This window comes from Macaca mulatta, chromosome 2 (genome assembly GCF_049350105.2).
Source record: "Macaca mulatta isolate MMU2019108-1 chromosome 2, T2T-MMU8v2.0, whole genome shotgun sequence".
Lineage (NCBI taxonomy): Eukaryota > Metazoa > Chordata > Mammalia > Primates > Cercopithecidae > Macaca > Macaca mulatta.
Genome location: NC_133407.1, coordinates 190,140,700 through 190,153,896, shown reverse-complemented (window position 1 = coordinate 190,153,896; position 13,197 = coordinate 190,140,700). Strand labels below are relative to the sequence as shown.

Sequence of the window (13,197 nt, the reverse complement as noted above, 5' to 3'; positions counted from 1 at the left end):
ATGTTGATTAAATATGTTATTACTTGTAAAGAGCTTAAACTAGTACCTCATATAGCCTCATATAGCAGATACTCACTGTGCATGTGTGTTGTGTTTAAACAAATAGTCCATAATTTGAACATCTGAAGAACTTCAAGAATAACAATCTATGGAATAAAGTTGGGTTTTAAAATTAGAGGATTTCATTGGATATTACTATGAAGAAGACCACCCCAGGGATAATTAAATTAGCACTCCCGAATGCCTCACGTCCTCATTATTTGTTGTTTTGAAGAGTAAAAATGGTACAACTTTACTTTCTTGGGGCCTATTACTAGGGGACGTAAAGGAAGCCTGACAAAGGGAGAATGGAATCATGAAGTAGAGAAATTTCTATATAAAAATTAGGCATTCATCATCTATAATTTTGTAGGAAATAGAATACTTTTGCAAAGTTTTCACCAGGGAAATGATATAACAATTGGTAACATTTATTGGGCACTTAATATATGCTTGGCACTACTGTAAGTATTTTACTAGTACTAACTCATTTAATTCTCAAACAACCAAATTATGTCACACAGCAAATAAGTATAAATCCAGGAGTTCTGACTCAAAAGAATGAACTCTGAATCACTCTTTTGAGAGAGAAAGCCAGCACTCTGTGTAGGATGGAGCAAAACAGAAATGACTAGAAACAGAGGGAGCAGAAAACAAATTCAAATTGAATTATTAAGAAATGTAATAGCTATCAATTACATTAAATTATTAGACACCTATATAACTCATCACTATTATTCATTCACATATTTTCTCATTTTAACAATGAAAATGATCTGATTTAGTTATGTGCTTTAGATAGCCTCTGAGAGTCATATATTTTAGAGAGAGAAAAAACTGTAGGGAAATCCTAGTTTAATTCTGTTTTCAACAGAAAAAGAAATAGAGAATTATCTTTTCTCCTATCATATTTCCCTTCCCAGTTTCCCTGAGCTTTATTTTATAAGCTGGCTAATCAAAATAAGGTTTGAATTCTCAAATTCAAACCTTGCTGCTTTCTATAAATTACTACAGTACGCAAAGTGAAAAACATGAGTTCAAGTCACCACTCTATGTTATGGAGCGTTTTTGAAATATTGGATTAAACTATTTCACAAATCATTCACAGATCTTTAGCCAATGGATAGGGATATATCAGTCAGATGCTCTGGGAAGAAGATACCAAGATGAAACTACGAGAGCTTTATAGGAGAAATACTTGTGAAGGATAAAAGGCAGATGGAGCTGAGCCAGGCAAGCAGAACCTCAGACTGAGATGTAGGTCTGTCATTTATAAAGGGAAGGAGGGAAAGAAGAAAGAGTTGAGGAAGGGAAGCCCCAGACAGCAATGCAGCTCTGAGGGTCTCAGCCAAGCCAGTGGGGAGCTTCAGAGCACACATCACCCATTTGAGGAGTGTTGCATCCGGCATGGATGGCCAAGCTCCATAACCCTTTGCCAGTACTGTTAAGTCACTAAGGGAAACATAACCTGTGTTTGAAGGCTGTAGTGGATCCTGAAGGTGCAGCAGCTGGAGGCTGTCTGCTGACTATACTCTTTGCAGCAGGAACATCTGAGCAAGCACTCCTGTGACTGCCATAGTGGTATAAACAATAGTTTGCTGGTAGTAAAGAATAAAGGCCTTGCAACAGTTTATATTATGAGTGTGCCATCCTGCCACACTCTGAGCACTTTTGCTTTTTTTTCAGATGCTACTCACAGGAAACTCCTAACAACCTATATGTCACATTTCTTTTCTTGCATTATTTGACTATCCCTAAAAACACATATTTTAGAGAAAATCTTCCAAACTTAGATTTGTTCAGGCTGAAGATTCCATGTTGGCTCCTGGGGAGGTGATATTATTCAGATAACTAAACTAGCTCTTCTTTTGAGTCCTGAGGTGTTCGTGTATTTAATCAGCATTTACCACAAGAACAACATATGCAAATAAGAGCATAAAAGAGGCTATTCCAGGAAATGTGTGTATTTTTAAAAATCTAGAGATTAGGATGCTTATGGAGTTTGTAGGAGATGTGGCTGGGGATTGAAACATGAAACAGATCCTAAATGACTTTTACATGCTCTGCTATAAAATTTGCATTTTATCCTGAAAGTTACGGAGAGTCAAAATTTTCCTATGCAAACATTTTATGCATAGGAATGACATGGTCAAATTCATGGTTTAGAAGGAATATCCTAAAAGATAAAATATGTGAAAAGCATATGAATAGAGACCCAATTAAGAATTTCTAATTATAATCCAGAAGATAAATGAAGACTTAAACTAGGATATTTAAGAGTGTTTGGTGATTAATTGGAAGCAGAATGATTAGGAGGTGGAGAGGAGAAGATTATTTTATATTTGTAGTCTAGATTCTTGCCCCTCAAAATGTTGTGGTCTGAAATCAGCATAATCAGCACTGCCTGTGTGTTCATATGTGTTCATAAGAAACGTGCAGTCTCATGTCCCACTCCGGATTGACTGAATCAGAAACTGCTTTTCCAGAGATTCCTGAGTGGTTTTTGTGAACATTAAAGTTTGAGAAACATTGGTCTGGGTCAAGAGTCAGTAAACGTTTTTCTGTAATAGGCCAGATAATAAATATTTTAGGCTTTGTGCACATCATTCTCTATTGCTGCTACTCAACTTGCCCATTCTAGCATAACATTGGTCATAGACAATGTACAAATTAATGATTGATTGTGGCTATGTTCCAGTAAAACTTTATTTATCAACAGCAAAGTTTGAATTTCCTAGATTTAGAATTTTCACATGTCATGAAATCTCATTATTTTGACTTTTTACAACTGTTAAATGAAATGTAAAACCATTCTAAGCTCACAAGCTGTACCAAAACAGGGGACAGGCAAGATTTGGCTCCTGGGCCTTTTTGCCAACCATTTATCTAGGTGAATAAATGGGCTCAGGAGCCATTTCTAAGGGTAGGAAATAGAGGGACGGTTTGTTGATGGTATGTGTTGAGGTCCGTGTATCATATCACTTTTCAAACGAATATAGATATTGGAGGTAAAACAAGCTTATTTAGAAAGCTTTTTATAATTTTATGCTGAGAATTCTTCCTCTCTTCTCTAAGATCCTCCCATAACTTCTGGTTCATTCAATGAGATTTTTGCCATTGAGGGCAGAGAAACCCAGTACAGCAGATTTTGGACAGGAGACATTTAAATAATGTTTGATTGATGTCATTGAAACAAAGTATTTAATCTTATTAATCAGGTAGAAATTTCAAGCAAAATTATGGGACATGTCTATTTTTTTAAACACTAAGTGAAGAATACTTTCAACATGGTATCAGACATTAAGCCATACTTCAGGTAAAAATAGAACACAAATTAATTAATTAATCAATCAACTGTTCCACGTAGATGTTGGTCATGACTATAAAACCTGTGCTTATTTTTTATCTTCAACCTCACAGCTTTCTCCATCTCTGGTGAAAGCAGCCAAGTGGTCATGATCGCCATTTCAGCGGCAGTAGCAATTATTCTCCTCACTGTTGTCATCTATGTTTTGATTGGGAGGTGAGTTCACAGTCTGTTTTACTATTCACTTTCATTGTTGCTTTGTTTGCTGCCATTGGTTGCTGGTAAAATGTGAAGAGTGTGCTCAATAAAATATTTTAACAAGTAAGAATGTCTCCACTTGTAGTTTAGGTCCTCTCTTTCTTCTCCTTTTCTTTGTTTCTCCATCCTTAGTTTCGATTTTCTGCTCTACATTAAATTCCTGTCCCCACTCTTTAACACACACCCCTCCTCTTCTCTCTTCTGACCCTACTCATAATTTTTACTTTCTTTCTCTAATTATCTCCTCACTCTTCAAATAACCCCAGATTTCCTTGACACTTTCTCACCCAGAACAGGGCTAACACTGCACAGCACTAATCATTACCCATGGAGACTTTACCCTTCATTCCTTCTAACAGAAGTTGTTAAAAAATACTATAAACACTTTCTAAGGCCATTATAAAAACTGAACTGGAGTGTCTGCACAGTGGGAAGCAACTCTATGTGTCTCCTCATTAGGCAGCTTTCCAGGGTCCCCAGAGAGAGAGACTTTCTTCAGAGGATTTAGAAAATATGAAGTTATTAAACTTTCACTAAAGCATTTAATTGTTTGAGGAAAATGCTTTATTTTTATGCTTTGCACATTCTGAGCATAGATAACTATTTTAAGTATATTCTTCTTATGTGTTCACTTTCCTTGATTTACCTCCAGGTTCTGTGGCTATAACAAGTCAAAACATGGGGCAGATGAAAAAAGACTTCACTTTGGCAATGGGCATTGTAAGTTTCTAAACTTGGCTTTTTTTTCGCTTCACTATTTGAGTTCTAGCATTTATTGATTCACAATTGGTTAACTTCCTCCTGACAAAGAGACTTCAAAAGTAGTTTTATGGAAAAACTGAGTACATTAAATTTATTTTAGAAAAAGAGGGAAATTCACGGGTCTACATTAAGTAATTTTTATATGTGTACATTTCAACATACTTACGCTAAAAATAAAGGGTAATCTGTGGTTTACATTCAAATAACGCACATGATAGGTAGTAGAAACTGTAGTCTGCTCTGCATGGCTGAAATGCAAAGCGTATCTTCAGTTTCCTTATTACTAGTCCTTTGCTAAACTCTAAATAGGAGACTTTTCTCTTTCCTAACTGCCAAGTAAATATAAACAACCTCTGTTTATTTGAAGTGCCTTATTCCATTTTATCAACCAACCTAGAAAGAGCCTTTAAAATAAACTGTTTATTTTTCAGTTACATGATATCCAACTAGTAGTAAAGCCAGAACTTTCTCTCCACATTTTAATCTACCCTTTTAATTTTTTTAAAATAGCCATTTAAGAAACAAAGTGTTTACAACTAACGAAAAGACTTTTTTTGTGTGTGTGGTGAAACGAATCATTCCAGGTGCTTTGTCTTCCAAACTATGGTTGGGCTTAGTGTGGCAATTACTAATCAGTGGCTTAAATAGCATGTTCTCATGGAAATTAGTACAAAGACTATACTCATGCTTATGTGCTCTAAAATAATCTCAATATAACTAATGTAGTCTTGTAAGCATTACTTTCTTTAGCATTCACTATTGCCTTCTAAAATTATTTGCCAATTAACATGATACTTTGTATCAGTCATTGGGTTATCATCTAAAAATAATAGCTTTAGTTATAACTCAAGTAAAATACTTGACTACCTGTTGCTAACCTGCAGGAAGCATACAGTAGCTTGAAAAAAATGCCTTTCAAAATATAAATTGATATGAGATGAAAGCAATATAGGAGTTTGCAGAAGCATTGTTTTGTTCATCCAATTGCAGAGTCTATAAAATAATTCACACAAAACAGCCAAAGTACTACATTCCTAAAATCAACACACATTGGTCCAGGTTAATTAGGTGACCAACTCAAAAGTCTAAAAAGAATGCCTGAACAAGTTACAGGATACTTGTCTTTCTTTTTCTCAATGGGCCCACAAAACACTTGTGTTACGATTTTTATGCATAAATTAGAGCAGTGGCATTCTTGTGGATTAAGTCACCGTTAATTTGACTTGAACAGTTGTTGTAAATATCATCTTTAGAGCAAGACCGTGTTGATTTGATTTTTTTATGGGAATTCTACATCTTACGAATTTTGAGCTTTGGTAAATTTCTGTGTGCCAATTATTAAACAGGTTCCTCTATCATCCCAGTCCATTTTGCTATTGATTTTATGGTGGACTTTGTTGATACTTTAATTTTTTTCAAACACACAATATCCTTATGACAAACAAAAAAGAAATGCATTTCATCCTGGCTGCAAAGGCATAAAGTAACTTACGTGCATGTCATAAAGTTTCTGCCTCTTAATACTACAGCTGGTTTATTTCAGACCATTTATTTGGTATTACTTTAAAAAGCTCTAGCTATGAACTGTTCCCTCCAGCCTTGTTACAAATCCTATAATATTGCTTCAAAAGGAAAGAAATGTGTTTCACCTCCTAAGATCCTGTCCCCTTGCCCTTTCTGGCTGGGCCTTTTTACTTCTTTGCTATCCTTAGGGCAACTCATGCTGGTAAAATGGAAATGTAAATTGTGTTTGCACAGAACGAGCTGTAAAGTAGTGCAGCTTAACACGTGTGCGTGTGTTTATTAGCTGGTTTTCATGACAGAGCCCAGTTACTCTGTGTGTTGCCCTTAATTATTGGTGTGAAGGGATTATGTGCCTTGCAGTCTGAATCACCTGATTCCTGGAATCTCTGGGGTCAGCAGTTAAAAATCAGCAGCCAGTGCTTCTACAGTGAACAGACCATTTTACTTGGGGGTGTATATGTTTATGTTTGTTATTTTTTTCCCCAAATGTCTTATGGATGGAAAAGAAATTCACCTTATTTTAATTAATAGCAATTAATAGGATTGATTTTATTTGTGAATGGTGGTTTAATTTTCAAATTATTTAGTAATAGTATTGCATATAGTTATTCATCACACATATATTCTCTACAAGCTGACTGGTACTGAAGGGTAAATCTAAATCACAACTTCAAGACTTATGTTTAAGGCCAAGGCTTATTTAAAATATGTGAGACATTGTTCCTAACAACTCATTTTATAATCTGTGTAAATTCTGATGCCAGGAAATCTCCCCCACATTAATTTTCTTAGCTTCAGCAAAGCAAAGCAGTTGTAATTATGTACAAAACAGTTCCATTTTACCTTATATTTAAAGTCTCATTTTATTTCCTTGAAAAGGATTGCTAGATTTCTTTACCTTACTGTTACTAAGCAAAGGCAAATAAAAACTGGAAGATCACACATTATAGGGTCGATCTGATGTGAGTTTTCATCCTTAAAATGTAACTAAATTGACTAAATGAAAAGACTCCAACAAGACTTTATTTGCTAACGTATTTTAGTAATGGTTACTTACTTTTACAGTTTTTCTTACTCCACATCTAGAAAAGTATGATAGCTTTTCCTTAATCTTAAATAAGTTTCTTCTTTTAAAGGTAAAGGGTTTTAGTACTGATAACATTAGAAGTTATTTTAATGTAATAATAGAGCACAGTAGATTACTGTATTAAAGGGTGACTCTCCCATCTGTTTTTATAGGAAGGATTCATGCTTATATGGAAGAAGCATGCAAGCTGATCTGTGAGCTCAAAAGAAATGCACATTTTTAAGCTTAAATTCTACCATTAGGAAACCTCAATCATATTAATAATTGTAAATAAATGTTCTTAACAATGAAAACACTCATTGGGACAATGAGCTCTATCAATAAATTGAGCGAGAACTATGTAACAGTCTCTCATGCTAGGCATTTGAATAGCATAACTTTTTTTTTTTTTTTTTTGTCTCGGAGCCCTAACTTGTCTTTTTGGTCAAGATATTCAAGATGAAAAACTCTAAAAGTGAAGTTCTCACTTCAAAAGTTACTCTACTCAGAGTTTGTCCAAAGCAAGGGACAGAACTTGAATTTCCCCATTTCTGTGGATATTGACTTCCTAGATAGTGGTGTCCTTTCAAATTATCCACACCCGGCCTCAAGCTGGATAGCAGCTGCTCTTTTGTTGTAGCTGTCTCAGCACCCGGCAGAAGTGGGAGTCGTGTTAGCTTTTCTTCTGTATTCTCTAGTTGCCCTCTCACCGCCATCCCTACATCTTAATATGCTGTGTCAAAGTCATCCAAATAATAGCTGAGGAAAATAGCGTTTTTACCTAACCTCTCTCTCAGCCACCATTTCTTTAATAACCAGTTTATTCTTGCACTTATGTTTCTTTACTCAAAACCTCTGTGAAAGCTTTACAGGAACATAAATGGTAATGCATTATAACTATGGATTTCATGAAGTTGTCTTGTAGTTCAATGAATTGATCATTTGTTAACACATACTGTGAAATCCTAGACTTGGCCTAATGTTCATTGTACTGAGGCCTCCCAGAAAAACTGCGGGCATCTGCAGTCTCCACAACTATTTAATACAAACTACAAAACTAACTCAAAGAAACGATTGGTTCACGCAGGGTGTTCAATTGCAAATTTGCCAATGAGATTCTCCCATTATGAAGTACTATTGTAAACAATAATATCTGATTTCATTTGTTATATTAGAAAAAAACTTCAATAATTTAATGTAATGAAGGAAAATATATTGCACTATTAAGTATCCATATTCTATGCTAAAACAATGCTGTTAATGTTACCAAAATTAAAAGCAAAATCAGTAGTATTAGCAGATATACCATAGAAGTTACATTGCAATTTCCTTTAATGTTAGAGCATATTTATATACTTTAGTAGATCTTAGAATCACTTTTTTAAAACTCAGGGTTTTTGTTTAGAGAAAGTTAGTTTATTGAAAATTGCAAATTGTTTCACTGTTATTTTTCTAAATTATAGGAATCTTATTAATATTAAATGAAATCTAAAATGATTATCCTGTATCAGTTGTCTGTAATACTTTAACTACAGGATATGAACATTTTTACCTTCAGAATAATTTAATGAATAAATATAATACAAAGGAGATTTTTATTTAATAAATTACATATATGACTAATGTTTGGGACTTAGCTCCTTAGCACCATTATTCAACCCATAGACAATATTTATTTTACCTCTAATTATGTTGTAAAGCTACACAATATGATTATATTTAACTGATACTATATTGGCGTGTATATATAATACATACATGTATACACCTACTAACAGCTTAAAGTAGATCTGTAATTACAGTGGGAGATTTTGATTGTGAATGTTAATATAAGCAGTATAGTGTCAGAAGGTATGCCATTATATATCCTTTAATTTATCTATACTTGCAGCCATTATCTCACTTTATAATTGTATTGAATTATTTTCCAATCTTGCATTGTAATAGATATCTGGTTATTATAACATTTGTGTAATCATAAATATGCAATAGCATAATGGTGTTCACTCACTGTTGCTCCTGGTAGTAATGACTAAGTCTAATCAGTTCTGAATCATCTTTCTTCTTAAGATCCCCTTTTTTGAATACGCGTTTTCCTTCTGATGTTTTTGCAAAGAAAGCTCCTCATTGTGGTTCTTTTTTAGGATTCATCATAGAGAACATGTTTTCTTAAATTTTTCATCACTTAGTCCAATGTCACTGCGAGTTTATGTTATACTATAGAATAAACTGAAGGTTGTGCACCTTATGGGGTGGTGATTTTTTTAACCAATAATGTCATAAAATTTGATGTATAATTGTTTTTATAAATCTACCTACAAATGCGCCTTTCTTTCTTTCCTCAAACAGTAAAACTTCCAGGTCTCAGGACTTACGTTGACCCACATACATACGAAGACCCTACCCAAGCTGTTCATGAGTTTGCCAAGGAATTGGATGCCACCAACATATCCATTGATAAAGTTGTTGGAGCAGGTAACCACAATGACCCTACTGCCAACTTAGTACTGTACGTGAATCATGATTGCTCAGTCTCTGAAACCTAAGTATGTTCCTAAGGAAATGGGGATTTTCTGATTTCATGATCAAAGGCAAGTAATAAATAAGTGCAGTATTTAATGGAATGTAGTGAGTTCAAAGGTGCCAGACTTACCGGCTCACGGACCATGGCTGTTTTTGATTTATTAAATTTCTGATGTGACAGCAGCAACAACTGAGTCTTCTCATAGCTGTGCTGATCGGATGCCACAGAACCTATTGGGTTGAATAAGGATAACTGGATAAAAGTCTATTTCAATTTAGACAAGCCGGGTAATTTAAAGTTTTGATTTTCAATTTTAGAATCATTTTTGGAATTAAAAGAACAAACAACACAAAATAAAATCGTGACTCCTCTTACACAAATTTTACCACAACTATCTTGAGTGGATATTTTAAATGACATAAGTTGCTCCATTTTAATGCTTGCTTGACTTTGAGTGTCTTATTGTGTTAAAGCTTTTCTTTTATAAAGTTATCTCTTTGTGCTAATTACTAATTTGAACAATGATAAATTCGTTAACAATCACCTAGTAAGTGATTAATAACAGTTGCATATTTATAAGAACAATTTCACATATTTGTAAAATAACAGTATTTTATATATTTACACATAAACACATAATATGTGCAGTATGCGCAGGAATAAAACTACTATCCAAAAGTAAAAATGAACCATGCTCAACAATAAAAAAAACTACAATGCAGTTCTTTTATTTTTTAAAATTTCGTACCTAATCCTTCAATGTCACTCCCCAAAACAAACATAAACCAGTTATATTGGTACAGGAATTCTTTGCGTAACATCAGATCACATTTTCTGCAAGTACTGCATTTATATATTTGGGAGTGATGTGTCTTTACAAAAATGTACATGTAATGCTTTGTTTCTTTTTCTATACACCAAAGTAGTATTTAAAAATCAAGTAGTAGTATGGGAACAGGACAATCTTATTATTCATATTATGTAAATATAATGTTAATTTACTAGAGCTTCTCTCCTAATCGTCTTAATTTTATATCCTAAAATTTACATGTGCAGGTAATATTAAAATATGAAACACGTGTTCATAGAAGGAAAATGGAGTAGTAACTTCTTTTTTACAATCTAAGACTTGAGAGTAAACATATTCGCTGTACGTCTGTGGTGATCCAGTGCCAAAACAGATATATATATTGTTTACTGTGTTTCATTTCTACAGTCCTGATTTGTGAACAGCTCCATGATGCAGAAGGGTTTAGTCTGGCTGATTTTAATGTTTCCCCACAAGAGTGCACTTTTCTCCAGCATGGAGCCTGTGGTAGCAAATGCAGCACGAGGACTTTGAACAATCAACTGGAGAATATGTTGAGAGGAGGAAAAGGTTACTTCTGCTAAGCCACTGTCCAGAAGCCAGGCAGTGATTATTATGATGTTGAAATTTAGGTACCTCTCCATTGATAAAATTTTTTTAAGTAGATATTGTTGACAGACTCAGATATCCCGAACGTAGTGATTTGGGACAAAGCACACCACTGAAAACAGCAGCTGATAAATGAGATAAGGGGAGGTTTATTTATACTGAATCACTTAATCCCTGATGCTCATTAAAGATTAGAGTAGAGCCTCCTTCCTATTTCTCTCTTCAAGTATATATGTAAATAATTAGATATATTCCTATGTTCAGAGTTTTACAGCCAATATTCACATTTGCCACATTCTGAACAATAGAACTGTACTTATTTTATTTGCAAATAGGCATATCTTCAAGGTTAGTTGTGCTTTCTCTGAAATAATTCAATATAATATACACACCCAATTCTAAACTGCCTTGATGACCCTTCGGAGGGTTTGTCTTTACCAAGTTAGAAAATGAAATCATTATTCTTAAAAGCTACCAATTTGTTAATCATTTTGTTTTGTAAAATGTGAAATATGTACACAAATAAATTAAATAGTATAATAATAAATAAACCTGCATGTTACTCATTTCTACAATAGCTTTTATAACAATCAACAAATGGCAACCTTGTTTGATATATACATTTAACTACTTCCTACTTTCTTAATTTTAAAAAACAATTTGTTATTTATAAAAATTTAGTAATTATTCTAAATTGATTACCGACTAGCTTCCATTGTTAGAAAGGCAAACCTTTCAGCCCACTAAATAACTTTCACAGTCAATTAAATTTACAGAAAGAATATATATATATGTATATGTGTATATATATAGGCTAATTCTCTTAAATTTCTGTCAGAAATTTTACATAAATAAATTGATGTTACAGAAATTCTCTTGTATACATTGGACTATGGAAACAATTATACTCATATGATAAATGATAAAACTGAGACATGAATTAGCTTCCCACAGTAGTAAATTACTATTAGTGAGGAATTCATGACTGCAATTCCTAGTTTTACTCCTCAATCCAACCATTCTTTCAACGACTGAATACTAAAAATTTCTGAAGAAAGTAAATACTTATTAAGTCCTTAATTTATTCTGTGCATTCCCATGATATTTAATCTTATTATCCTTTTTAGATAGGTATTATTGTCTCCATTTCAGCACATGAATAAACAAAAACTGATCATTTGAATAGATTTGTTTGCATCAAATGCAAAACCAAAATTTGAATCTTGTACTTTCCAACTTCAAAGCCCACAATGGACACTGGAGATCATGATAGTGTCTTCTTCCTAGTATTTTTTTGAGGATTAAACAAGATAATTTATGTAGGGGACTTAGCTGACACAGAGGCATTATTCAATATATATTTTTATTATGCTTATTTTATTAAAACAGTAGAAGGAGGGTAGGCTTTAAGGCTAGTACTGGAAGGGGTAATTCTGCTTAAATAAATGTCGTGGGTTTTTTTTTTCTTCTTCTTTAAATGAAATTAGCATAAGATATTTTATTTTGAGCAGCTTTTACATTGTGCATCTTAATCAGAATACAGTCCCCATTCTCATAAACATACCTATTTCAAAGAGCAGATAAAAATTGCTCTACTTACTCGATTTAAAAAACCAAGATCTAGTAGCCAAGCTTTTATCTAGAAATGACAAGATCTAAATTTTTTTTCATATGGGTGCAAAGTTAATTGAATAAGATAATATAAAACTTGGCCAGATGAAATGATTGCCAATTGCATTTGCCCAGTCTTTGTTAACTTTTACAATGCAGTTCTTTTATTTTTTATTTTTAACCTTTTTTTCTGTTTTTAGCAGCTTTCTTGAGATATAATTTACCAACCATAAAGTTCACCTGTTTAAGTTTACAATTCAGTGATTTTCAGTATATTTTCAGAGTTGTATAACCATCGTTGCTCTCCCAATGCAGTTATGTTAAATTATTGGAAATATAATTGAATTAATATTAAGCATTTCTATGTCTTTTATAACTTATTGGTGGCTATTTCTAGTGTTTATCTGGTGCAATAATCACATTACTGTATTTGAGGATTTTAAAAAACTAACATCGCTGAAACACAATTTTCATGAATTTCGAAGGTAAATATATACATGGGTATGTTTATGTGTCCAGGTGTTCCACTTACAACAGAGAACACTCTTAGTTGACTCATTTAAAATTTAACTCCTACCTTTCATATCCCTAGTATGCTCTCCTTTACAAATACTTCTCCAGTAAGACATGAGTCTTGTTATCACCATCATTACCATAACCATCTCTTACATTAGCATAGAATTTGGCAT

At 33.4% G+C, this 13,197-nt stretch overlaps 1 protein-coding gene across 4 annotated transcripts in view; it reads left to right on the top strand.

The window, feature by feature from the left end:
* Positions 1-13,197, top strand: part of EPHA3 (EPH receptor A3) — a 357,743-nt gene that overhangs the window by 285,082 nt on the left and 59,464 nt on the right. For all 4 annotated transcript variants that reach the window (XM_015129202.3, XM_001083136.3, XM_077994063.1 and 1 more), the window contains exons 8-10: positions 3,460-3,562; positions 4,257-4,324; positions 9,306-9,431. In XM_015129202.3, the coding sequence (XP_014984688.1) occupies positions 3,460-3,562; positions 4,257-4,324; positions 9,306-9,431 (297 nt within the window). The remainder of the gene's footprint in view (positions 1-3,459; positions 3,563-4,256; positions 4,325-9,305; positions 9,432-13,197) is intronic.